Genomic DNA, 24,611 nt, shown 5'->3' on the forward strand with positions numbered 1-24,611 from the left:
CTTCCTTCCTTCCTTACTTCCTTCCTCCCTTCCTCCCTTCCTTCTCTCTCTCTCTTTTTTTTTGGAGAGGCTCTCTGTTACTCAGGCTGGAACGCAGTGGTGTGATCATGGCTCACTGCAGCCTCAACCTCCCAGCTCAAGCCATCCTCCCACTCCAGCCTCCTGAGTAGCTGGAACTATAGGCATGCACCATCACACCCAGCTAATTTAAAAAAAAATTTTTTTAGAGACGGGGTCTCACTATATTTCCTAGTCTGGTCTTGAATTCCTGGGCTCAGGTGATCCTCCCACCTCAGCCTCCCATATGAAATATTTCTAAACCCAGTCACCTAGCCTCCCTCCCTATACTCACTGCTACGCTGGGCTAAGAAGGTAAGGCCATTGAAGTAGGAGACAACCAGGAAGTGTGATGCTGGTTGGGAATGACGTGTTTCAAGGGGTTGGTCAAAACAGGAAATATTACTAAAATGTTAAGTGCAAGCAGTGATCATTGCAATAATTTTGCCACAGTGTTTGGTGACTCATTGATTTTCTGGAATTTACTTGGTATATGGAGTGAGGTAAGGTCAAAATATCCTCTTTCCCCCTAAACGGCAAACTAAATTTTGTAACACCATTTCTTGACCAGGCCCTGTTTTCCAATCCATCTCTAATGTTCCCTCTATCATCCCAGAGATTCTCAAACCTGTACCAGGTCCCTGCAGGCTGTGTTCTGTTGGGAGGGCTCTGGTACTCACCTTACCCTTCTTACTCAATATTTATTTGATACATTCACCTATTTATTCCTCTAGATTTTTCTTTTTATTTTTTAAATTTACTTTTACTTTTTTAAAATAGAGACAGGATTTTGCCACGTTTCCCAGCTTGGTCTTGAACTCTCCTGGGCTCCAGTGATTCCCCTGCCTCAGTCTCACAGAGTCCTGGGATTACATGAGCCACTGCACACAGCTTTTTTTTTTTTTTTTTTTTTGAGATGGAGTTTTGCTCTTGTTGCCCAGGTTGGAGTGCAGTGGCATGATCTCGGCTCACTGCAACCTCCACCTCCCGGTTCAAGCGATTCTCATGCCTCAGTCTCCTGAGTAACTGAGATTATAGGGGCCTGTCACCATGCCTGGATAATTTTTGTATTTTTAGTAGAAACAAGGTTTCACCATCTTGACCAGGCTGGTCTTGAACTCCTGAGAGATGGGGTTTCATTGTGTTAGCCAGGATGGTCTCTATCTCCTGACCTTGTGATCTGCCCGCCTTGGCCTCCCAAGTCCTGGGATTACAGGCGTGTGCCACCATGGCCTGCCTCTTCTATTCATTAATGAAAGTGGGTGGTTGAAATATGTACTATAATTGTAGAGCTGACTACTTTCGATTCTGTTTTTGTTTCATTGTTTTTGGGGCTCTGTTAGGCACATGAATGTTTCTAATTGTCATATTGCCTTGTTTTGAAACTTTTATTAGTTGGGTGGATCACCTCAGGTCAAGAGTTCAAGACCAGCCTGACCAACATGGATAAACCCCATCTCTACTAAAAATACAAAATTAGCAGGGCATGGTGGTGTGTGCCTGTAATCCCAGCTACTCAGGAGGCTGAGGCAGGAGAATTGCTTGAACCCAGGAGGTGGAGGTTGCGGTGAGCCAAGATCATGCCATTGCACTCCAGCCTGGGCAACAAGAGCGAAACTCTATCTTAAAAAAAAAAAAGAAAAGAAAAAGGCCGGGCGCAGTGGCTCATGCCTGTAATCCCAGCACTTTGGGAGGCCAAGGCAGGCAGATTACGAGGTCAGGAGATAGAGACCATCCTGGCTAACACAATGAAACCCCATCTCTACTAAAAATACAAAAAAAAAAAGCTGGGCATGGTGGTGGACACCTGTAGTCCCAGCTACTTGGGAGGCTGAGGCTGGAGAATGGTGTGAACCCAGGAGGCAGAGGTTGCAGTGAGCCATGATCGTGCCACTGCACTCCTGCCTGGGCAACAGAGCGAGACTCCCTCTCAAAAAAAAAAAAAAGAAATTTTTATCAATAGATAATGCCCTTCTTTGTCTCTTGTAACCTTTTTGATTTAGAGGCTACTATACCTGACAATAATAAAGCCACCCTGGCTCTCTTCTGGTTATTATTTGCATGAAATATTTTTTTTTCTTTTTTTTCTTTTTTTTTCTTGAGACAGAGTTTCACTCTGTCGCCCCAGGCTAGAGTGCGGTGGTGTGATCATGACTCACTCCAGCTTTGACCTTCCTGAGATCAGGTGATCCTCCCACTTCAGCCTCCTGGGTAGCGGGGACTAAAGGTGCACACCACCATGCCCAGCTAATTTTTTGTGTTTTTTGTAGAAATAGGGTTTTGCCTTGTTGCCCAGGCTAGTCTCAAACTCCTTAAGCAATCCACCTGCCTCAGCCCCCAAAGTGTTGGGATTACAGGCATAAGCCATCATGCCTGGCCATAAAATATTTTTTCCATCCTTTTACTTCCAGTGTTTTTATGTTCTTATATCTGAAGTGAGTCTCTGATAGGCAACATATAGATTAACCTTTTTAAACCAATCTGAAAATCCATTTATTAATAGGAGAGTTTAATCTATTTACATTTAATGAGGTTACTGACAAATCATTTGCTTCTGCTGTTTAACTATTTGTTTTCTGTATGTCTTATATTTATTTTCTTGTTCCTCCATTCCTCTATTACTGCCTTTTTTTTTTTTTTTTTTTTTTTTGGTGTTTGATTTTTGAAGTATACTATTATAACATTTTGATTACCTTTTTTTTTTTTTTTGAGACGGAGTCTTGCTCTGTCACCCAGGCTGGAGTGCAGTGGCTCCATCTTGGCTCACTGCAGTCTCCAACTCCCAGGTTCAAAAGATTCTCCTGCCTCAGCCTCCGGAGTAGCTGAGACTACAGGAGTGCATCACCACGCCCAGCTAATTTTTATGTTTTTAGTAGAGATGGGGTTTTACCATGTTGGCCAGGCTGGTTTCAAACTCCTGGTGATCTGCCCACCTCTGCTTCCCAAAGTGCTAGGATTACAGATGTGAGCCATGGCGTCCAGCCTTAATTATCTTAGCTTCAAGTTCACTGATCCTTTATTCTGCCTGCTCCAATCTGCTGCTGAATTCCTCTAATGAAATTTTCATTTCAGTTACTATACTTTTCAGGTTCAGAATTTGTTTGGTCCCTCTAAATTTTTTCTCTTTGTTAATATTCTTTATGTTCAGACATAATTTTCCTAATTTCCTTTAGTTCTTGTCCATGGCTTCCCTTAGTTCATTGAACATACTAAGACAGTTGATTTATTGTTTTTGATTAATAATTCCAATGTCTGGGCTTCCTGAGGGATACTTCCTGTCAGTCTCTTTTTCAGCCAGGTGCAGTGGCTCATGCCTATAATCTCAGAACTTTGGGAGGCCAAGGTGGGAGAGTCACTTGAGTCCAGGAGTTTGAGACCAGTATGGGCAACATAGTGAGACCCTGTCTCTCTTTTGACTCCAGCCTACTTCCCCTTACTTGGAGGACATCAGAGAGGCTGTGGCATTTTCGGGGTCCAGCCAAGGGGAAGGTGGGTTGAGGATGGTCCCAGGTTGGGTTCTCTAGGAATCCGACTCCAAGAGGAAGATCAGTGTACAAGATATTTATAAGAGTCCCTTGAGATGAGCACCTGAGGGAAGGAGGGAAAGGGTTGGGCAAGGAAGAAGTCTGGCTATAGGGGCTCTGCACAGCCAGAGTGGACCTGTCTGCTGGCTGTCTCCCCAGTGGCTGGCAGCAGCTGGCCTTCATGTGGCACACCTCTGAATCTACCACAGGGAAACACCGGGTGTTATAAGTAAAATGTTTATTCAGAAACAGAATGCTGTTCTTCAGTACTGCAAGGAAAAATTAACATTGAGACAAAAAGTTTTCTCAGCAAGGCAAATTTACTTTCTGCAGAAAGGGTGCTCCTTTCAGATGAAACAATGGTGAGAGCACACTTGAACAAAGGAGGGAAGCAATTTTTATTCTTTATGCAGCTTGTCCTTGCTACTGTGTCCTGTCTCCATTGGCTGGAGCTGGACTGCACAATCTAAGCTAAACTTGACTGGCTAATAATTTAAAACTTTCTTAAATAGGTAAAGGCAAGGGAGAACAAAGGAAAAGAGGAAGTTGCTTACAAAAAGACTTAGCCGGGCGCGGTGGCTCAAGCCTGTAATCCCAGCACTTTGGGAGGCCGAGACGGGCGGATCACGAGATCAGGAGATCGAGACCATCCTGGCTAACACGGTGAAACCCCGTCTCTACTAAGAAATACAAAAAACTAGCTGGGCAAGGTGGCGGGCGCCTGTAGTCCCAGCTACTCGGGAGGCTGAGGCTGGAGAATGGCATGAACCCAGGAGGCAGAACTTGCAGTGAGCTGAGATCTGGCCACTGCACTCCAGCCTGGGTGACAGAGCGAGACTCCGTCTCAAAAAAAAACAAAAAAAACAAAAAAAAAAACAAAAAGACTTAGAAGGACTTAGAAAAGTAATAAAATTTCTTTCTTTCTGTTTTTTTTTTGAGATGGCATCTCACTCTGTCGCCCAGGCTGGAGTGCAGTGGCGCAATCTCAACTCACTGCAAGCTCCGCCATGGGTTCTCACCATTGAACTAGCTGGGACTACAGGCGCCCGCCACCATGCCCAGCTAATCTTTTTTGCATTTTTGGTAGAGGTGGGGTTTCACTGTGTTAACCAGGATGGTCTCGATCTCCTGACCTCATGATCTGCCCGCCTCAGCTTTCCAAAGTGCTGGGATTACAGGTGTGAGCCACTGCACCCGGCCAAAAGTAATAACATTTCGAAATAAGGCAGGCACATAGGCTGCAAGTTGGAATGTGCCTGTGAGTGTGTCCAGCACAAATACCTTGGTTAAAGTACAAGGACATAGAATGTACTTATTTCTTTATATCTAACAGCTACATAGGATAGGGCTTAACAAAGTGAGGAGGCTTAAAGGAAGTTAGTCTTTAAACTAAACTATTATTTTAACACATAATTTATTCTTTAACAAGGGAAACTTTGAAGAGGAACTTTTTTTTTCACTTTCTACACCAGGTTTAGAGGGATATATTTATGTGGTTTGCTCCACCCTTGTGTAAAGTTAGTTTATTGGTCTTGTTCTAGAATAAACTAGGAATGTGGCTTGTAGGAAAATCCTGCTGGGTAAGGACAGAAGTGCAAAGTCCTATTGCCTTAAGGACATGCCCCACGGCACCCAGTGCTGGGAAAACTGTGAGCCATGGAAGGAAAACAAGGTTTGAAATGCGTGGAGCCAGAACCTCATCTGTGGTAAATCCTTCCAAATTTCACAGTTCCTATATGACAGATGGCTGATGACAGTTTCTCAAATTTTACAACAATCCAGAACATTTATATGTCATCATCAACAGGTTAGGAATTTTAACTTTCCTAAACTACCAATAATTAAAACACAAATTTCAACCATGTTAGGAGGAAGACTGAACTATCTTTTCTCTGTATGGAAAATATCCCCCCAAAATCACAAAATCCTTGTCGTATGTGGAGGCCTTCAGAGTAAGAAGCCAAACCATGTAGGGGACCAAAGTATTATAGAAATATGTCAGGAAGTTGTCACAAATTATGTTATTTTTCTGGATTTAGTATTGTAGTATTTGTCAATTTAAAAAGTTTTCAAAAAAAAAAAAGTTTCCGAAAAAAAAGTTTCATCATTTCTTTTCTCATTATTTTAATTCACTTTCATTTTTGAATTCATAACGTTGTTCTCTTTTTCGAAAACAGGAACCTGGAACAGGCACTGTGGCTCATGCCTGTAATCCCAGCACTTTGAGAGGCTGAGGCAGGAGGATCAGCTGAAGCCAGGAGTCAAGACCAGCCTGGGCAAGATAGTGAGACCCCATCTCTACAAATATATATGTTTTTAATTAGCTGGGTATGGTGATGTATGCCTGTAGTCTCAGCTACTTGGGAGGCCGAGGCAGGATTGCTTGAGTTGGTCAAAAAAACAAAAAGAGGCCGTGCGCGGTGGCTCATACCTGTAATCCCAGCACTTTGGGAGGCTGAGGCGGGCAGATCACGAGGTCAGGAGATCGAGACCATCCTGGCTAACACAGTGAAACCCTGTCTCCACTAAAAATACAAAAAAATTAGCTGGGCCTGGTGGCGGGCACCTGTAGCCCCAGCTACTTGGGAGGCTGAGGCAGGAGAATAGCGTGAACCTGGGAGATGGAGCTTGCAGTGAGCTGAGATCGTGCCACTGCACTCCAGCCTGGGCGACAGAGTGAGACTCCGTCTCAAAACAAAACAAAACACAAAAAGAAACAATTTTTAAAAAGGGAAAAAAGAAAGAGAAAGGGAGTAAAGTGAGGGTCCCTTCATGGAGCTTCTCCAGGGGCCTTGGAGCAAGGGCCACTGAGGTACTAGAGCACGTTTGAGACTGCCATAGAAACAAAGGCAGCTAGGGCGGCCTGCCTGACCCCAGGTTGGGGTTGCTGGAGCCAAGGATCTGGGGAGGGGCTGTTATTGGAGGCAGAGCAGTGGCCCCTCAAGGGAGGGCCTTGCAGGGCCTGGGAAGAAGAAACCAGAGCCAGCTGCTGATTGATGGCAGGACTAAAGTCACCTCCATGAGGTGGTGACAAGGATGGGTGAAGCCAAAGGGTGTGTGACTCTACAGTGACTGGGGGCTTGGAGCTCTCAGTCCCCCATCAGAGATCCTCAGTGTCTGGTTCCAACTTCACCACTGCTCTTCTCAGCTGACCAGGTCCCTCCTCGGCTCCCCCTGTGCACTGGAGAGGCCCAGGACCCTCACTTGGCACTTGAGGCCCTTTATCATGGGCACTGCCCACCTTGTCCATGTGCAGAGAGTACCAAAGACAGCACGTGGCCTTTGCTCAGAACCAGACCTCCACCTGAAGTTCCCTTCTTTATAGCCATTTCCCCTCAGGGCTCAGCCAGGCTCCTCTGGGCAGCCCTTCCTGAGCCACCCAAGTCTGTCCCAATGGTAAGTCCTCTCCCATCACACTGGGAGTCCCCAGGTACTGGTCAGGCCAGAGGAGCAGTTTTTGTTTGAGACAAGTTCTCGCTCTGTCACCCAGGCTGGAATGCAGTGGCACAATCTTGGCTCACTGCAACCACTGCCTGCCAGGCTCAAGTCATCCTCCCACCTCAGCTTCCTGAGTAGTTGGTACTACAGGCATACATCACCATGCCCAGCTAACTTTTTTGTTTGTATTTTTTGTAGGGATGCGGTCTTGCCATATTGCCCAGGCTGGTCTCAAACTCTTGAGCTCAAGTGATCCTGCCATCTTGGCCTCTCAAAGCGCTGGGATTACAGGTGTGAGCCACCACACCCAGCCCAGAGGAGCAGTTGTGTCTCCAGGAGGGATCCTTAGGGAGGAAAAGTCAGTTGGTGGGGGCAATGGAGCAGTGTGAGCCAGCCTGTGCCCCACCTGCTCACCCGTCCTGGACACCAAGTCAGCTGGCTTTAAAAGTAGAAAAGGGACACAGGGTCCAGACAGGCCTGGAGAGAGCAGACCTGGCCCAGGACCCCAGGCTGTCAGGCAGAGAGAGGCACATGTTTGGTCACCCACTCTGGGCGGAAGTCCCCTTTATTTGGATTTGCCGCTGGGTGGCTAGATGATGTAGGTGGCCTTCGATGTGGACCAGGAGGGCATCCAGCATGTGCAGGACCCCACGGAGCAGGGTGTGGTCTGAGATTGGGGCCCGCCGTTTCCAGGGTCCGCAGGGCTCAGTGGTCACCTGCGGATGCTGAGAACAAGACCAAGAGGCAGGAGTGAAAATGGAGGGCAGAGAGGTAGGTGCGATGAGGGGCAGTGATGAAGCTGGGGAGCAGGGAGTAGGGTGTGGGGCAGTGCCCAGATGGGATGGGAGACTCAGGGTGACAGAATCACCGAGGGTCTGTTTGGGCTACAGTGGTCACGGGGCCCTCAGGGGCTGGATGAGAGCAAGGGTTCTAAAGGGGAGAGCTGGGGGCAGGGTGCTGGCTGTGGGTGGTGGACATGGGTTCCACGAAGGTGTGTGGACACAGGGACAATGGGCTGTGAGCTGGGGGTGGGAGTGTGGGAGGCCCACAGGCCAGTGTGGACCCATGGGGCAGGGTTGGGTGGAAGACGGCTCACTGGGCGTACATGGAGGCAGGGGCTGTGGGGGAGAAAGAGCTGCGCTCACCTCACCCTTGGTGGCCTGTGAGCACCGCCGCCCCTGCAGTATCTTGCGGCAGATCATCAGCATGGTGGTGGTGATCATGACCCCAGCCACAGGGTAGATGCGGCTTGCTCCAGGGCCCAGCCAGTAACCAGGACAGCTCAGGCCACCCCTACAGCCCTCCATGCTCTTTGGCTGACACCCCCAGGGCTGCAAGTCCAGCCCCACCTGGTACCAGAGGGGTCGCGACCAGGCGTGGTTTGGAGCAGGCATCGCCAGCAGAAGCAGCAAGGGCAGCGAGGCCAGCACGTGCAGCATGGCCGCCGCTAGTGCCAGGGGCCGGAACCTGGTCGCCTGGCGACCGGCAAACGCCCCTCCCCCAAGAACAGGCCTGGCTCTGAGGCAGCAGGTTCCAGCGAGACCCATGGCCTTTCATGAGCAGCCTGGCCAGAAACTGGCTGTGGTAAGGGGGCTGGAGTCCAGGGCTTGAGGAGAATGGCAGACCTGGGTTCTGGGTCCTATTCTCCCAGTGGGCCTGGCTGGCCCCAAACTGAGGGAGCACCTCCTTTTGAAGCTGGGCCCTAGGCTGGGTATAGTGGCACACACCTGGAATCCCAGCACTTTGGGAGGTTGAGGCAGGTGGATGGCTTGAGCCCAGAAGTTTGAGACCAGCCTGGGCATCATGGCGAAACCCCTCTCCATAAAAAATACAAATAATTAGCTGGGTATAGTGGCACATGCCTGTTGTCCCAGCTACCCAGGAGGCTGAAGTGGGAGGATCACCTGAGCCTGGGAGGTCGAGGCTGCAATGAGCTGTGGTTGCACCACTACACTCCAGCCTGGGCGACAGAGTGAGATTTTGTCTCAAAAAAGATAAAAAAAGAAACTAAGCCCCGAACAGTTAAAGAAACCAGTAACTAACAGAATTTTTTTTTTTTTTTTAAGAGATAGCGCACTGCAGTCTTGACCTCCTGGGCTCAGGTGATCCTTCTGCCTCAGCCTCCTGAGTAGCTGAAACTACAGGTGTGCACCACCATGCCTGGCTAATTTATTTATTTACTTATTTTTAACATTTACTTTGTAGAGATAGGGGTCTTACTATGTTGCCCAGGCTGGTTTCAAACTCTTAGCCTCAAGTGATCCTGCCACTTCAGCCTCCCAAAGTGCTGGGATTACAGCTGTGAGCCACCATGCCTGGCCCCTAGAAATCCTTGAGTTTACAGGATGGTAGATAAGGAAAGAAACAACTTGCTGAAATGCTGAAATTCCCTCTGCTTGTAAGATAACAAAACTGAAATCAGATGGACCCAATATTCCCGACTGGAGTGTGCACAGAAAGAGCTTGCTGACATCACAGCCTGAATTTCCACCATGTTTCATATAACTCCTCCAGAATTTGCACAGGAGACCCATGAGGAGGCATGAAGAGTTAATTGCACATGCCTGAGAACTTTCCAGAACTCCTGCTTCCTTCTACCAATCACCCACCTACTAATCCCAGTATCCATCCCCTAAACCTTTTCTAATAAAATTACTGCCTTAAAGCCAGCACAGGGAGACACATTGAAGCTGGACTCCTGCTTCCTTGCTAGTTGACTTGCAATAAAAAGCTTTTCTTGGCTGGGCACGGTGGCTCACGCCTGTAATTCAGCACTTTGGGAGGCTGAAGTGGGTGGATCAGTTGAGGTCAGGAGTTTGAGACCAGCCTGGACAACATGGTGAAACCCTGTCTCTACTAAAAATACAAAAATTAGCCGGGTGTGGTGGCGGGCACATGTAATCCCAGCTACTTAGGAGGCTGAGGCACAAGAATTTTTTAACCCGGGAGGCGGAGGTTGCAGTGAGCCAAGATCACGCCACTGCTGTAATCCTAGCCACTGGGAAGGCTGAGGTAGGAAAATCACTTGAACCCGAATCTGGTGTCCGGCCCACAACTGTAATCTCAGTACTCTGGGAAGCTGAGGTGGAAGGATCTTTTCAGCCCAGGAGTGAGACCACGGTGGGCAACATAGTGAGACTCCGTCACTATATTTTTTTAAAAAAGAAATTAGTTCAACATGGTGGTATGCACCTGTAGTCCCAGCTACTTGGGAGGCCAAGGAGGGAGGATTGCTTCAGCCCAAAACCCAGTGTCACAGTACTGGTTTCTAGCATTTCAAGCAGTGAGTCGTTTTGCTCAGTAACACTTTCACCCTGGCCTTCTCCTCACCTATCAGCCAATCCCTAAAATCCAAACACCTGCAGTGGCTCACGCCTATAATCACACTTTGGGAGGCTGAGGCTGAGGATCTCTTGAGCCCAGGAATTTGAGCCCAGTCTAGGAAACATAGTAACAACCCATCTACGGATTTTTTTTTTTTTTTTTTTTTTTGGGGGGGACAGACTCTTGCTCTCTCACCCAGGCTGGAGTGCAGTGGCGCAATCTCAGCTCACCGAAACCTCTGCCTCCCTGGTTCAAACGATTCTCCTGCCTCAGCCTCCTGAGCAGCTAGGATTACAGGCGTGCATCACCACACCTGGCTAATTTTTTGTATTTTTAGTAAAGATGGGGTTTCACCGTGTTAGCTAGGATGGTCTCAATCTCCTGACCTCGTGATCCACCCACCTTGGCCTTCTAAAGCGCTGGGATTACAGGCTTGAGCTACTGCACCCAGCCCCAATTTTTGTATTTTTAGTAGAGACAGGGTTTCACCATGTTGGCCAGGCTGGTCTCGAACTCCTGACCTCAGGTGATCCACCCACTTTGGCCTTCCAAAGTGCTGGGATTACAGGTGTGAGCCACCACACCCGACCTTACAAACTGTTTTTTAAAAACTAGGCTGGGCGCCATGGCTCAGGCCTGTAATCCCAGCACTTTGGGAGACCAAGGCAGCCGGATCACCTGAGGTCAAGAGCTTGAGACCAGACTGACCAACATGGAGAAACCCTGTCTCTACTAAAATAGCCAGGTGTGGTGGTACATGCCTGTAATCCCAGTTACTCAGGAGGTTGAGGCAGGGGAATCACTTGAACCTGGAAGGTGGAGGTTGCGGTGAGCCGAGATTGCGCCATTGCACTCCAGCCTGGGCAACAATAGCAAAACTCCATCTCAAAAATAAATAAATAAATAAAAGCCCGGGTGCAGTGGCTCAAGCCTGTAATCCCAGCACTTCAGGAGGCCAAGGCGGGTGGATCACGATGTCAGGAGATTGAGACCATCTGGCTAAATGGTGAAACCCTGTCTCTACTAAAAATACAAAAAAAAAAAAAAAATTAGCTGGGCATGCTGGCACACCCCTGTAGTCCCAGCTACTCGGGAGGCTGAGGTAGGAGAACTGCTTAAACCCAGGAGGCGGAGGTTGCAGTGAGCCGAGATCATGCCACTGCACTCTGGCCTGGGCGACAGAGCGAGACTCCGTCTCAAAAAACAAGCCAACAAACAAAAACTAGCTGGGGCTGGGTGCGGTGGCTCACGCCTGTAATCCCAACACTTTGGGAGGCCGAGGCAAGAGGATCACTTGAGGTCAAGAGTTCAAGACCAGCCTGGCCAACATGGTGAAACTTCGTCTCTACAAAAATGAGCTGGGCATGATGGTGGATGCCTGTAATCCCAGCTACTCAGGAGGCTGAGATAGGAGAATCACTTGAACCCGGGAGGCAAGATCGTACCATTGCACTCTGGCCTGGGCGACACAGTGAGACTCCATGTTTCACCATGTGAGACTCCATCTTTTTTTGGGGGAGGGGGGAAACTAGCTGGGTGTGGTGGCGTGTGCCTGTAGTCCCAGCTACTTAGGAGGCTGAGGCAGGAAAATCGCTTGAACCCAGGAGGTCAATGCTGTAGACAGTGGTGATCACAGCACTGCACTCCAGTCCGGGGGACAGAGCAAGAGCCGATTAAAAAAAAAAAAAAAAAAAAAAATCGACATGGCCCCTAAAACCTTTTGCTTTCCACCAGGGGCATCACCTCTCTAGGCTGACCAAACTTGCAGGTCCCCCACACCCAGCCTCAGCCCCACAGTCCACATCGCAGTTGGGTGAGTGCTCGAAGATGTGGGATCCAAATCCACAGGCGGCTCCCCCACTGTCAGAACAAAGCCCGAAGGCTTCCCCTGGACTGTGAGGTCCCCTCACCCTCTCACCTCAGCTCATGCTGCCCCTGCCTCCCTCAATACCCCCACTGTTCCCAGTGTCAGGACCACAGCTCCCCACGTCTAAAAAGTCACCTTCTTATGGCTGAAGTTTCAGTTCCAGGGTCACCTGCTGAGTCCCCCTCCCATAAGCATCTTGGGTAACATATGACCTCTATCACATGACCCTGCTTTATTTTCTTCAAAGCATTTCTAAATACCTGAAATTTCCTGTTTGAGATCTACTGCCCTCTCCAACATATAAGCTTCATTCAAACAATATTTACAGAGCAGCTGCCAGGCACCATTTCTGATGCTAGGATGTGGTGTGACAGAATAAATAAAAGCTCTTATTTCCTGGGGCTGAGCTTCTAGGCCATGAATGGGGGTGGTGGGGATGATGGTGCCAGGCAGCAACACAGGCCATGATAAAACAGAGCCAGGCAAGGGTGTCTCTGTGATTTGAAGGGCAGGGTGGCCTCTGTCCATGCTCAGGATGGTGCCCAGACCCCAGCACAGGGCCTGGCACCTGCTCGGACCTGATGAACAGCAGCGCTCACATGTTTGGAGCAGAGGACCTGAGCCCAGCATTGTTCTAAGCATTTCCCAGCATTTCCTCATTTATTTATTTATTTTTGAGATAGGGTCTTGCTCTGTCACACAAGCTGGAGTGCAGCTCCCTCCAGCACGATTTCAGCTCACTGCAACCTCCACCTCTTGGGTTCAATCGATCCTCCCACCTCAGCCTTCCCAGTAGCTGGGATTACAGGCACCTGGTACCATGCCCAGCTCATTTTTGTATTTTTAGTAAAGATGGGGTTTCACCTGCCTCGGGCCTCCCAAAGTGCTGGGATTATAGGCTCGGCATCTACTCATTTAATATTCACTGAGCAACCCATGAAACAAGAACTGTGACCACTCACGCTCTACAAATGAACAGTACACTGAGGACCAGACAGATCCTAGGACCTGGTCCCTCCCCTGCCATCACTGTGTCAGCTGGCCCAACGCCCTACTGCCTGCTGGGTCACATGCCCAGATGTCGGCATTTAATGGCAGAAATCAACACACACTCCTTGGCTGACAGTGTTCTACCATGCCCAGGTGATCTATCTGTCACCCATGCAGTGGCATGATCTCTGCTCGCTGCAACCTCTGCCTCCCAAGTTCAAGTGATTCTCGTGCCTCAGCTTCCCGAGTAGCTGGGATTACAGGTATGCACCACCATGCCCGACTAACTTTTGTATTTTTAGTAGAGGCAGGGTTTCACCATGTTGGCCAGGATGTTCTCAAACTCCTGACGTCAAGTGATCCACCCGCCTCTGCCTCCCAAAGCGCTGGGATTACAGGTGTGAACAACCGTGCCCAGCCCGGTCATGCTTATTCTTAGGCATAGGGTAGCAGTGTGGGGAAACAGCTGCTCTTAGGTGTTCACTCTGTATCCTCCAGGGACTGCCCGTTGGCATCCACACTGCCCTGTGCTTATCGGGCATTCCCGAGAGTGAATTATTCCTGAGAAGCAGCTCTGGTTCCACAGCTGAGGAGACAGGGAGTGAGGGCTATGCATGGCTGGGGAGATACCTAAACAGGGGATGCCTCCACAACTCCCCCACTCTGTACCCTGACCTCCCGCGTCTTTCCTACACTTTCTGCCCCGTCTCACCTTCAGGGCACAGGAAGGGTCAGCAGCCACAGCTGTGGACCACCCACCACCGGGGCCCCACCAAGCCACAGCAGAGCCTGGAGTTGAGCAGACAAATCTTTATTCCTGAGGCTAAATATGCACCAGTTCCCTCCCCGTAACCAGCCACTGCCAGCCTGACTGCAGGCCCTGTCCCAGACCTGGAGCACTGAACTTGGAGTCCCAGGACCTCCTTCCCTGAGTTGTGTGTATGTACATGGAGGGGACTCCCGGGTAGCACCTGGAGGCGGCTTAGGGTTGAGGGGCTTCTCAAGGGTGCCCTGTCACAACCTCCAGAGGTGCAGTCTCGGGCAGGATGCAGCATGTTCAGAGTCTGGTGACCTGAGTGGGCAGAGGAGGGAAGGCTCCAGTTTCCAAAGGACACAGACCAACCCCCACCCCTAGGAACAGCTTTATCCAAAGACAGCGGGGAAAGCACTGGGCCCACTGGGGACAGAACCATGGCCACCAGGAAAGACTCCCTGGAGCTGGACCCAGGGTGGGGAGAAGCAATAGATTAACAAAAAAGAGCTCAGCAGGCCAGAGGTAGGCTCACCGAAACAGGGCTGTCGGGGACAGGCCTCGGGTGTTGGAGGGCAAAGGTGACAGCATCATGGACAGAAGCAAAGAGATGCTTCTTGGTGATGGATGCATCGAAGAAGTGCCCGGCCTCAAGCTGGCTGACCACAGGGCCTGTGGGCAAGAAGTAGGCCTCCCCTGACTCTCAGAACCTCCAGGAACTCAACTCCCAGGAGAAAACAGAATGCCCTGACCTCACCACCTGAGGCTCCAGCTGAATCCACATCACTTGTAACCCTGGACTCCTGTCTCCCAGGACACCTCTGACCTCCAGTTCCAGAGAAAGACTTTTTTCCTTGTGCTACTTGGAAAACCCCTTGGCCAAAAGCATCCTACCCTCTTCCCAGGTCCCTCCTGCTGTTCCCACCCTACTCACTGTGGCAGGCCGCCATGTACACCTCTACCTCGATATCCCGGAAGTCGTGGAAAATCTGTAGCGGAAAAGGGGGCCAGCCTCAGAGGAAGGCTCAGGGACGTAGAGGGGGGCTCGGGCAGGCTTGGGGAGGGAGTTTAGATGGGGAGCTTTGAGGGTTTGGGGAGTCAGAGTCTCGGAGTGCTCTCAGGGCAAATTACAGGGTCAGTGGGGAAGCTCGAGGGGCCTTGGCCTGCCCCCATCCTTACATTCTTCAGGCTCTTGAGGCACACAGTGTCCACGAAGGAGAGGGCACCCAGGTCCAGGATGAGGCTGTGGAAGTCTGGCTGAGGCAGGCCCAGGGCCTTCAGTGTGGACCCATCTGGGGCCTTGGAGTCTTCTTGACCATTGGCTGTTGCATCTTCCATCTTATCTCCTGGGCTCACCTGCTGGGGAGCCAGACATGCTGCCAGGGCCACCCATGAGAGGGTGAAGGCAGGACCGGCCACACACAGACATGCGGGAACACGCAAGGTCAGATGGGGAGCATGCATGGGACACATAAGGACACAAACATGGGGGAGTCACATAGGTATGCAAAGACAGGAAGGACAGATGTATGGGGACACTCAGGAGGGCACACCCAGACATGCTCTGCTACCTCCTGGGCCGAGGCTGCACAGGGACATGAGAAAGCACGGTGCTGGGAGACCCTGTCCCATTCTCATCAGCCAGGGCTGAGTGGGGAGGGGCCCAGGAGCAGGCCAGAATAGACACAGGCATCCACATGAAACACACGCAGACACCTCAGCACCCTACCCTGTCTGAGTCTCTAATTAAGTTTGGCATCCTCTTTGACCCCTATATATTTTTTCAGAGATGGGGTCTCGCTTCATTGTCCAGACTGAACATAGTGGTTATTCACAGGCACCATTAGAGCGCACTGCAGCCCCGAGCTTCTGGGCTCAAATGCTTTTCCCGCCTTAGCATCCCAAAGAGCTGGGACTGCAGGTGCGCACCACCACGCCTGCCTTTGACCCCTTGATTTTCTCCCATACACCCAATCCTTTTCCTCTACCCATAAGCAGACTCAGGGGGGAGTCTTGTGGCATCTACAAATTCAAGGTCTTCATCTAGGCCTGAGAATCTAAGCCTAGATTCTGTGGCATATCATGAATTTCCCTGCAGAATATCTGATCCAGCCCCAACAACTCCTGCCATTGGCCCACAGCTGCTGGGTCCATGGCACTCCTCATGAGACGTGTGGATCCTGTGTCTCTGCGGCTCACAGCTGTCCCCTCCTCTCCCACCTCCAGCCTCACCATCACCTTGCAGTCCTCAACGTCGTTGCTCCTCATGTCTTCAAGGCTGGTGTTGACGTTAATGGAAACTGAAGCGCCCTTGGAGGAGGCAGCCTACACCAGGGAAGACAGGGAATGGGAAACAGCTATCCTGGCTGCCATGACAGCCATGTCATGTAGGCCTGGTGATGCCCCCTGGTGTTGGGCAGGTAGGTGGGCCAGGACCAGAAGCTGTGGGACCTGCAGCAACCAGGCTGAAGCTCCTGGAACAGCCATGAAAGAGAAGAGGACTGTGATGGTTCACACTGTCACTGGTTCAGATGATGGGAGAGAAACAAAATGTGACCTAAAGCCTGGACCTGCTAGGGTAGTGAGGCACGGCCCCTGGGAGCATGAGAGCAAAGGGGAAGGGATAAGGAGTGAGGATGAGGGAGGAGTCGGGAGGCCAGGAGAAAGGCTGGGGCAGGGAGCAGGGGGCAGCAGACGGGGGTCACCAGACAAAACGGGCCCTGCCTGTTTCTGAAGCTTCTTCTCTTTCTGCAGTTGCTTCAGCTTCAGCTGCTCCCGCTTCTTGAGCAGTTTCTTCTTCTGGGAGATGAGGAAGTCGACATCCACACCGCACTGGAGGCAAACGTCAGAGAAGGGTTGGTGAGCTCTCGGGGAGCTGGGGCCTGACACCCATCCTGGGGACCCCACCTCACCCTCTGCTTCAGCGCATCACTGTAGAAGTCAGCGTTGGCAAAGTACACGGTGGCCGAGGAGCGGAAGACCTTCACTCCCGGGACTTCCTTGGCCTGGGGATGAGGCAGAACTGGTGGTGGCTGAATCTCCTCTCTCCGGGCTGCATCCGTTCTCCTGCCTTTCCTTTCCTAGTGTGCCCAGTGCCTGCCACCGCCCAGCCCTCTGCTCCCCAGGCTGCAGTCCAGGCCCTCCCAGGGGCTTGGGCCACAAGCCCCGTGGTGTCATCCCCATTCCCGCACCATGCCTTTCCCTCCCCACCTCTCCTGCCACCACCCAGGCAGCCTTCACAGGCTCTTAACCTTTCTCCTGGGTTTCCAACCCCTGCCTTGTGATCTGTTTTCTGCACCCAGAGGTCCTCCTAGGCTGTCACACCAACCAGACCTTCCCCACCTCCCACCCCATTCAGGTCACAGCCCAGGTCTCTGCTGGGCTCCAGGCCTGCATGGTAAGGGCTGGGCTGCCCCCCTCATCCTCTCCCATGTCTCAGACCCCTTAGTTCCTCCCCACACTGCCTAATCGCACTGCGCCCATGTTGCAAGGAGCAGCCTTGTTTTATTCCAGAGCCCCCCACCTATGTTCCTAGCACTTGGCCCAAGACCTCTCAGGAGATAAATGGATGACTGAGGACTTAATAACCCCTCTGATCAGATCAGGAAATGCCTCCCTTCCATCCTGGTGCCCCAGGGAGCTGCCACTCCGGCTCTCTAACCCAGGGCTGCTCTGCAGGTGGAGCTTGTGCTGTTGACTCCATGACAGACCCCTCCCCAGCCCCAGACCCATCTCTGTCCACTCTCCCTCTGTGCCTTCATACCTCTAGAGGGGGTCGTAGAACCAAACTCCTCCCTTGAAATCCCAAAGACCAAACCAAAGTGTCCTCAGCCCCCAGTGCCCTGGCCAAGTGTGGAACGAATCCACAAAGTCTCATTCTTCCTCCATCTCCCCATCCACGTCATTCCGCTCAGCCCCTGCCACTCACCTCTGAGTACTCTGCCACATCTCTGTAAATATCCGTGTCTGGCACCTGCCCCAGGATAGAGTAGTGGGGCCTGTGGAGGAGAGAAAGAATGCAAGAAGAGGGGGCAGAAAAAGGGGATAACAGAGGGGTCCAAAGGAGCCTAAAGTCCCCCAGAGATGTGGGGAAAGCTGCAGGGAGCCCTGTGGCACTCCCTCACTAGCTGGAATGAGGGGACCAACATGGGGGACTCACATCTGTGTCCGGACCACCACAAGCAGTAGGGAGAAGACGACCGAAACCATCAGGCCAAGGTCCAGGTTCAGCAGGATGGTGGCTGCGAAGGTCACCAGCCAGATGAGCTGAGAACAGAGGGCAGCGGTCGGCGGGTGGCAAGGAGCCATGGGGCTGCCCAGTCCCTGCCCCGGGCTCCCAGGGCACTCACCAGATCTGCCCGATTGGCTTTCCAGAAGGAGCACACGTCGCTGAGCTGCCGCAGCATGCCCTTCAAGTTCACAATGATGATGGCCGCCAGGACCGCCTGGGGTGGGAACAGTGCCGCCAGGGGCCATTGAGGGCACCCGATGCTGTCTACCCTCCCCATCGAGGCATGGCCAGATTAAGCCCAAGCACTCAGGCAGAACCCGACACAAACCCCCACCCAGCCCGACCCTTGTCTCCAAATCTCACCTTGAAGATCTCAGCCTTGAAAAACAGGACCTAACCTTGTGTCCCCACCCCTCACCTGAACCTAGACTGGCTGATCTGAGTCCTGACCTGGCCAAGACCTGAAGCCTGGCTGGGTGGGGGCTTACCTTGGGCAGGTCACGGAAGAGTTCCCCAAGTTTGACAATGATGAGGAGGATGAAAAGGGAAGAGATGGCTCCAGCAACCTGTTGGGGGAGGGGATGAGGAGGGGCGAGACCCCCTTCCCCAGGCAAGGCATGTCCACACCCATGCCCACACCCAAAACCCACCTGCGAGTTGCCCCCGGTGCTCTCCTGTACCAGGCTCCGAGACATAGAGCAACTCACGGGGAAGCACTGGAAGACGCCTCCAATGAGGTTACTGAGGCCCAGGGCCACCAGCTCCTGATGGGGGGCAGTGTGGGTGTAAGGAGACTTCCTCGAAGTGGCTTGTCACTGTCCCACTGTGTCTAGGCCTGTGTATCCCCAATCTCCATCCCCACCAAGCGGCCCCCGGAGACTGGATGCTGTCCCACACGTCCTACTCTCCCATCCTCAGTCCCCCACGTGGCCTCAGCACATCTGCTGTCTCCCCATGTCCCACCTGTTCCTCCCCCACCTGTTGCTGGCGCTTCCATACACTTGGATGCCTCCTACACATCCTGCATCACCCAGACCTGGTTGCTGTCCACCCGGTAGCCATGCCTCAGGGCGAAGATCTTCCCCAGCGAGATGGCAATGGCGAACCCAACCACAGCGATGGTGAAGGCGCTGCCCACGAGCTTTGAGAACAGCTGGGTGTTGGGGGCCACTGGGGGCACCAGCCTGTGAGAGGCATCTGTGAGGCCAAAGCAAGGTCCTGGCCTGGCTGCCCAAGCCTCCCTGACCTGACGGACGCCAGAGCTCACCCTGCAGAGATGTTGCCCACGACATCTACCCCAAATATGTGCTTCAGACCCATGCCATAGGAGATGCCTGTGGCCCCGATGAGCTGTGGGAGAGGACAGAGTCAGGGAGGCAGGTGCTGGCATCATGGTCAGGGGACATGTAAACCACTGTGGGGTGAGGAGGGAGACACTGGGCAAAACCTTCAGAGGTGGGAAAAAGTCACATAGGGTGAGAGATGGTCAACACCATTTCGACTATGGGGAGAGGCTGTCAGGGGCAGGAAGAAACCAACACAGGGGCTTTCTGCTGTGCCCCCCACAATACCCAAGAATCCCCCCAGTCCCCCTCCAGCTGGCCTTCAAATACAGGTTTGAGGCTGCCCACGTGGCAGGGACCCAGCCTGTCCTGCCCTTCTCCCCTACCCCCCACTTTCTGGCCCTCGAACCATGAGCAGCTCCCCGGGTATCGGCATGGGCAGCTGCCGCCGCAGCTTGTCATTCAACAGCTTCACCACCAGGAGCACAACCCCAGCCACAGCTGCAGTGACCACCGTGCTGACCTTGCTCTGGGGCAGCTTCCGGCAGACCTCCAGCACTGTCTGAGGAGAGGCCAGGTCACAGCCAGCGCTCAAGGCCATGGGGCACACCTACCCCTCCCTCCCCCTGCCCTCACTCACATAGATGAGGGACAGTGGCCCAGAGTGGCTGCTCAGATGGAGGCCAAACACATACTTGAGCTGTGAGACGAAGACCTGCACAGCTGCAGCTGTGGTATAGCCTCGGACAAGAGGCTCTGACAGGTAGGTGACCAGGAAGCCGAAGTGGATCAGGCCCAGCCCCACCTGTGGGGTGGCCAGGGGCAGTCAGGACAGGCAGGGGTCCTGGGGTAGCTGATGAGGAACGCAGGGCAAGTGGGATGGGAGTGGGATGAGTGGATGGCAAGAGGAGGACGACGATGGTCAGCACTCAGGGGAATGCAGACGGGGCAGTGGCAGGAGCAGAAGTGGTGCGGGGGACACACACTCCTGACTGTTTCAAACCTGGAAGAGGCCGACCAGGACACTGAGTGTGGAAGCCACCCGCACCCGCTCAGCGTCTCTGGTTGTCTCATTGATAGTGGAGTCGTTCAAGGTCTGCGGGGCCAGGGATTCTGTCACACTGCCCACCATCACAGACATGACAGCAAAGGTCCCTGTAAGGACAGCACGGGGCAGGTCTGAAGGGGAGAGCACACTGTCCTGCGCTGGAGCCCTGGTCCTAAGAGACAGGCCAGGAGACTTCCAGTTCTGGACAAATGTCCTCAGATTATGGCTGCATGAACAGGGACAGTGCTGGTGGTTCAGGTTTGGCCAGGCCAGGAGTGAACCCTGAGCTCACGGGCCCTTAAGCGTGGCTAGAAATGCTGGCCCTGCCTCATCTACCCTGTCCCACCTGTGTCTACTGGTCCAGGGACACAGAGGCTCTGCGGAGTAGGGAAGAGGTCAGGGCTTGCTTTAGGCTGCTCAGGCCTCCGCCAAGTTCCAGGCCCTTTGGGCTGCCTCGCCCACTCACATCTTCCTGGAGCCAGGGCTTTGAGGTCCCCTGCCTCTGTGGTCCTACAGTCAGGGGTCTAGTCCCGCCTGGGTATGACTCATGGGCTAGCCCAGGGATGCAGCACCAATGCTGCCCTCTTCCCCAGCCACTCCTGCCCTGCTCAGCTCCCCCTCACCCTGCCCTCCATGACGGATGTGGGCATCCTCCTGGAAGGCTAGGCCTGCCTCCACTTACCCACGGAGATGTGCCGGGAAGTGCCAAACAGGAAGTAGATGAAGACGGGGTAGAAGGAGCTATAGAGGCCGAACACGGGGGGCAATCCAGCCAGGAGGGCATAGGCCAAGCCTAGGAGTAGAATGGTAGCAGTGCGGGCCTGGAGAGCAGATCTTGAAACGATAGGGGAATCCCAGCCCTGGGTTAGGTGCCATAGTTCCAAGGTAGAGGTCATGGCCCCAGTTTTGGGCATCACAGACCACAGGGTTTCCAGGCCAACGCACTGAAGGCGGCTCACCCTGTGGAAGCTGCATGATGGCCACACTCATGCCAGATAAAAGGTCACCTAGGAGCCAGTCACGCACAGGATACCGGGGTAACCAGACCAAAACCGGGAGGTGTTGGAGCAGAAGGGCACGGGCCCGAGCATGGGAGCACCTGGGGACATGATATGAGGGGTAGGTGAGCGTCAGGAACAGGGGCTACCTGGGCCCTGCCAGCACCCCCAAGCCCCAATCTTGGCCTTACTGCAACCAGGTCCGCCACTGGCGGGTCCTAGGTGCTGAGCCCCAGTGCCCCAGCTCCTCCAAATGCTCCTGGTTCAGCAGCGGCCGTTCCATGTGGTAGTCTCGCCTCCGCAGCTCCACTGCTTGTGTTGCAGACAGCAGTGCCTGCGTGTCCCTCGGTCTGGGGTGGCAAGACCAGAGAGAGACAGTGAGGGCACCTCTGGCCCAACCTCCCCTACACCTCCACCTAGGACCAGAGAGTTACCTACCTGATTTTTCCGGGCCCTAAGATCAAGGTACAGTATTCCAGCCCCAAGCTGGCATCTGTGGGCCATATGCCCAAACTCAGACCTGAACTTTGGCTGGTGAGAAAGCCTCTTTCTAGGACAAAGTCCCCCAAGTAGGGACTGCAGGATGAGCACTATCTATACCTCCAGCCGAGATGTGGCTGCCCAGTGCTGAACGCTCTAACAGTCCATGTCCCAGGCTGCTCCCTCCCACCGCAATCCCTCTCCCCTAGCCAATCCCTGTCCAGTCCCCAGGTCCTCCTCCAGCTGCCCCGGGAGCCCACTGCTGGCTGAGAGCACACTCAGGGAAGGGGTCCAGCAAACCAGGGACCAGGGCTCCAGCTCCTCAAGCAACTCCTTTCCCAAGCCTCAGGCCTCAGATGAGACCCTCCCCTCTAAGGGAAGGAAAGTGTTGGGGCCAAGCTTGCCCCCGGGCCTCCAGCCCCAGGGTCCAGGTTGTACACTGCTCAGGCCTGGTCTGGGGAAGCCACGGATTGGCTCTCACCTGAGAAGGAGCTCTTTCCAGTGGGAATCTCTCACCTAGAGGGAGAGGCTCCCACCTGGAAAGGGAAGTACCCACTTGAAGTGGGGGAAAGAGCTCTCCTGGGAATAGAAGCTTTCAAGGGGAATCTCACCTAGAGGGATCTCTGACCTACCAGAGAATCTTTACCAGCCAGGCAAGTTCTGACATAGGGGGAATCTTCCCTCTGCCCAGAGGCACCTACTTGAAGTCAGAGAAAGATCCCACATAGAAGGAGAAGACCTAGAGGGAGAGGGTTCTCACCTCCGGGGTACTCTCTCTTAGGGGAAGTTCTGACCTGGGGTGAGGCTCCCACGTGGAATGGGGAAAAGCTGTCACCTGTGAATAGATCTCACAGAGGGATCTTACCTGGGAGAAAACTCTAGCCTGTTGGGGAAGATTTCACCAGTCAGGAAAGTTCTGATCTAGGAAAAGCCCTGACCTGGGGAGAGGATCCCATTTGAGGGACAGGAACTCACCTGGGAAGGGCCTCTAACCTGGCTGTACTGTTGGGAGTGTGGAGTGGGTGCAAGGAAGATCCTCAGAAACTCTTGGGACCGCTATCTCAAGGAGATCTTAGAGCCCCCTCTCCCTTCCTACGTGAGTCATTCAGGTTTTCTTAAAGGGCTTCCTCCCCCCACAACGTGGGACCCGCGCCTGGAGGGCGGAGCCTTGATCATTGGCCTCTCCCTGTAGGAGGGCAACTGGGGCCAGAAAGGCTGGAGCGCTCACTCCGGGGTCAGTGGAACTGGGTGGACTCGGGACCCAGCTGAAAGCAGCTAGTCCACGGGCCGCAGCCAAGGACCCGGCCCCCACGTACCCCGGCCGGCACATCTCCTGGCCGGGCTCCTCCATACGCAGCTGCCTCCCTGTGGCCCGGGATGGCCCTCGGGCGGCACACCAGCGGCTTTCCGCACAGCCCAAGGGACTGGGGTCGCGCCGGCTCCCGCCCCTACCCCTTGCTGCAGAGGGGCAGCCGCCTGCATAAAATCGGCAGAGGTAAACCGAGGCGTCGCAAGCGGAGAATGCCTGCTCCAGCGAGGCGCTTGCGCGGGGCCACCGGGGCTGTGCTCTGAACTCACCCCGACGCATCCGCCAGCCCCATGGCTCGCACGTTGTCCGGCGCGGGCTGCTCCTGCTGCTCAGGATAGAGGCCTCTACGCTCCGGAAGGCGTCGCCGGGACCGAGTGAGGCCAGCGGCGCGCTCCCGGGAGCTAATCCCGGGGCAGGACGGGGAGGCTTGGGCCAATCAGCGCGCCGGGGCGGGACCTAAGTGGCGCGCGCCGGGCGGGGAGAGCCTGGAGAAGAAGGATTTAACCACTTCCACCCTGGCGACCTGGCTTATGAGGCCTCTCGCTGTTCGCCCGGCCCTCTGCCCCGAGCTGGATGGGACTGCAGAACTGGAACTAAGCACCCGCGCTGGGCTGGCCGTAGTCGCGCCCCGAGGCCTTGAGTAGGTTGGAGCTGATCCCAGGTACTGGCTCGGCGGAAGGTACTCACGGAGTGGGAAAGGGAGACTCCACTGGCCGGGAGGCCTAGGGGTGTGGCCGGTGGACCCCAGCCTTAACTTGTAGGAGATCCAGGTCTGTGGGGCTTCTCATGCCTCCAGCTGAGAGCGCCACCCTCAGGCTTTCTGAGACTAGGCATGTCTTTGAGATCCGGAGCCGACGATCCCCAAGTCCTCCCCTTTAACTCTGGCCACCCAGGCCAGAAATGGTTGGAGGATCCCCTCCGCTGCACTAAGCACAGCCCGGACATCGCTCCCAGAAGGTTCCTGCGCGGGCCGCCGAGGAGAATTGTGGGGGTCGGTGCTGTTGGTGGGCAAGGCGGGAACTGCAAGAGCAGTTCCTCAGGTTGGTTTCACCCAAGTGAGGGCAAAAAATGCCGGACCAGGGCTGCAGACCCTGAAGAATTAGGAAATCCTGGTGCCGCTGCCTTGACTAGGGGGGAGGTTTCCCTTAGCACCTTATTCTCAGCACCTGTGCTCCAACATCAGGCCCCAATCACAAGGTGAGGAGCCAGATTTCAAGGTGAAAGAGATCTGCCATGAAATGGGCTAAAAATAGCTGGATATTCTTGGGAGGGGCTCAGATTCCTCTCAAAGGTCAGTCTGGCTTGAATCAT

At 53.5% G+C, this 24,611-nt stretch overlaps 2 protein-coding genes across 7 annotated transcripts; both read right to left on the reverse strand.

The window, feature by feature from the left end:
* Positions 1-7,553: 7,553 nt before the first annotated feature.
* Positions 7,554-8,500, reverse strand: LOC105480417 (transmembrane protein 89). Its single transcript, XM_011739253.3, has 2 exons — positions 8,165-8,500; positions 7,554-7,744 (listed from the first exon to the last, which is right to left on the reverse strand). Exons 1-2 carry the CDS (start codon positions 8,456-8,458, stop codon positions 7,559-7,561), a joined length of 480 nt encoding a protein of 159 aa, XP_011737555.2. The 5' UTR covers positions 8,459-8,500; the 3' UTR covers positions 7,554-7,558.
* A 5,495-nt stretch (positions 8,501-13,995) lies between these two features.
* Positions 13,996-24,535, reverse strand: LOC105480416 (solute carrier family 26 member 6). Of its 6 annotated transcripts, none has more exons than XM_024792463.2 (21): positions 23,570-24,535; positions 21,703-21,861; positions 21,473-21,612; positions 21,196-21,306; positions 20,469-20,620; positions 20,106-20,270; positions 19,989-20,027; positions 19,450-19,532; positions 19,219-19,366; positions 18,833-18,946; positions 18,671-18,748; positions 18,301-18,396; positions 18,111-18,217; positions 17,880-17,949; positions 16,864-16,956; positions 16,676-16,783; positions 16,184-16,276; positions 15,131-15,310; positions 14,886-14,940; positions 14,487-14,623; positions 13,996-14,272 (listed from the first exon to the last, which is right to left on the reverse strand). In XM_024792463.2, the coding sequence occupies exons 1-21, from the start codon at positions 23,590-23,592 to the stop codon at positions 14,258-14,260; spliced, it is 2,166 nt and encodes a 721-aa protein (XP_024648231.2). In that variant the 5' UTR covers positions 23,593-24,535; the 3' UTR covers positions 13,996-14,257. The 6 variants fall into 6 exon arrangements, with proteins under 6 accessions (XP_024648231.2, XP_011737552.2, XP_011737551.2 ...); XM_011739250.3 differs by having other exon boundaries at positions 15,131-15,307; positions 19,875-20,027; XM_011739249.3 differs by having other exon boundaries at positions 19,875-20,027.
* Positions 24,536-24,611: the final 76 nt, after the last annotated feature.

Source organism: Macaca nemestrina, chromosome 2, assembly GCF_043159975.1.
Source record: "Macaca nemestrina isolate mMacNem1 chromosome 2, mMacNem.hap1, whole genome shotgun sequence".
In the NCBI taxonomy this organism is placed as follows: domain Eukaryota; kingdom Metazoa; phylum Chordata; class Mammalia; order Primates; family Cercopithecidae; genus Macaca; species Macaca nemestrina.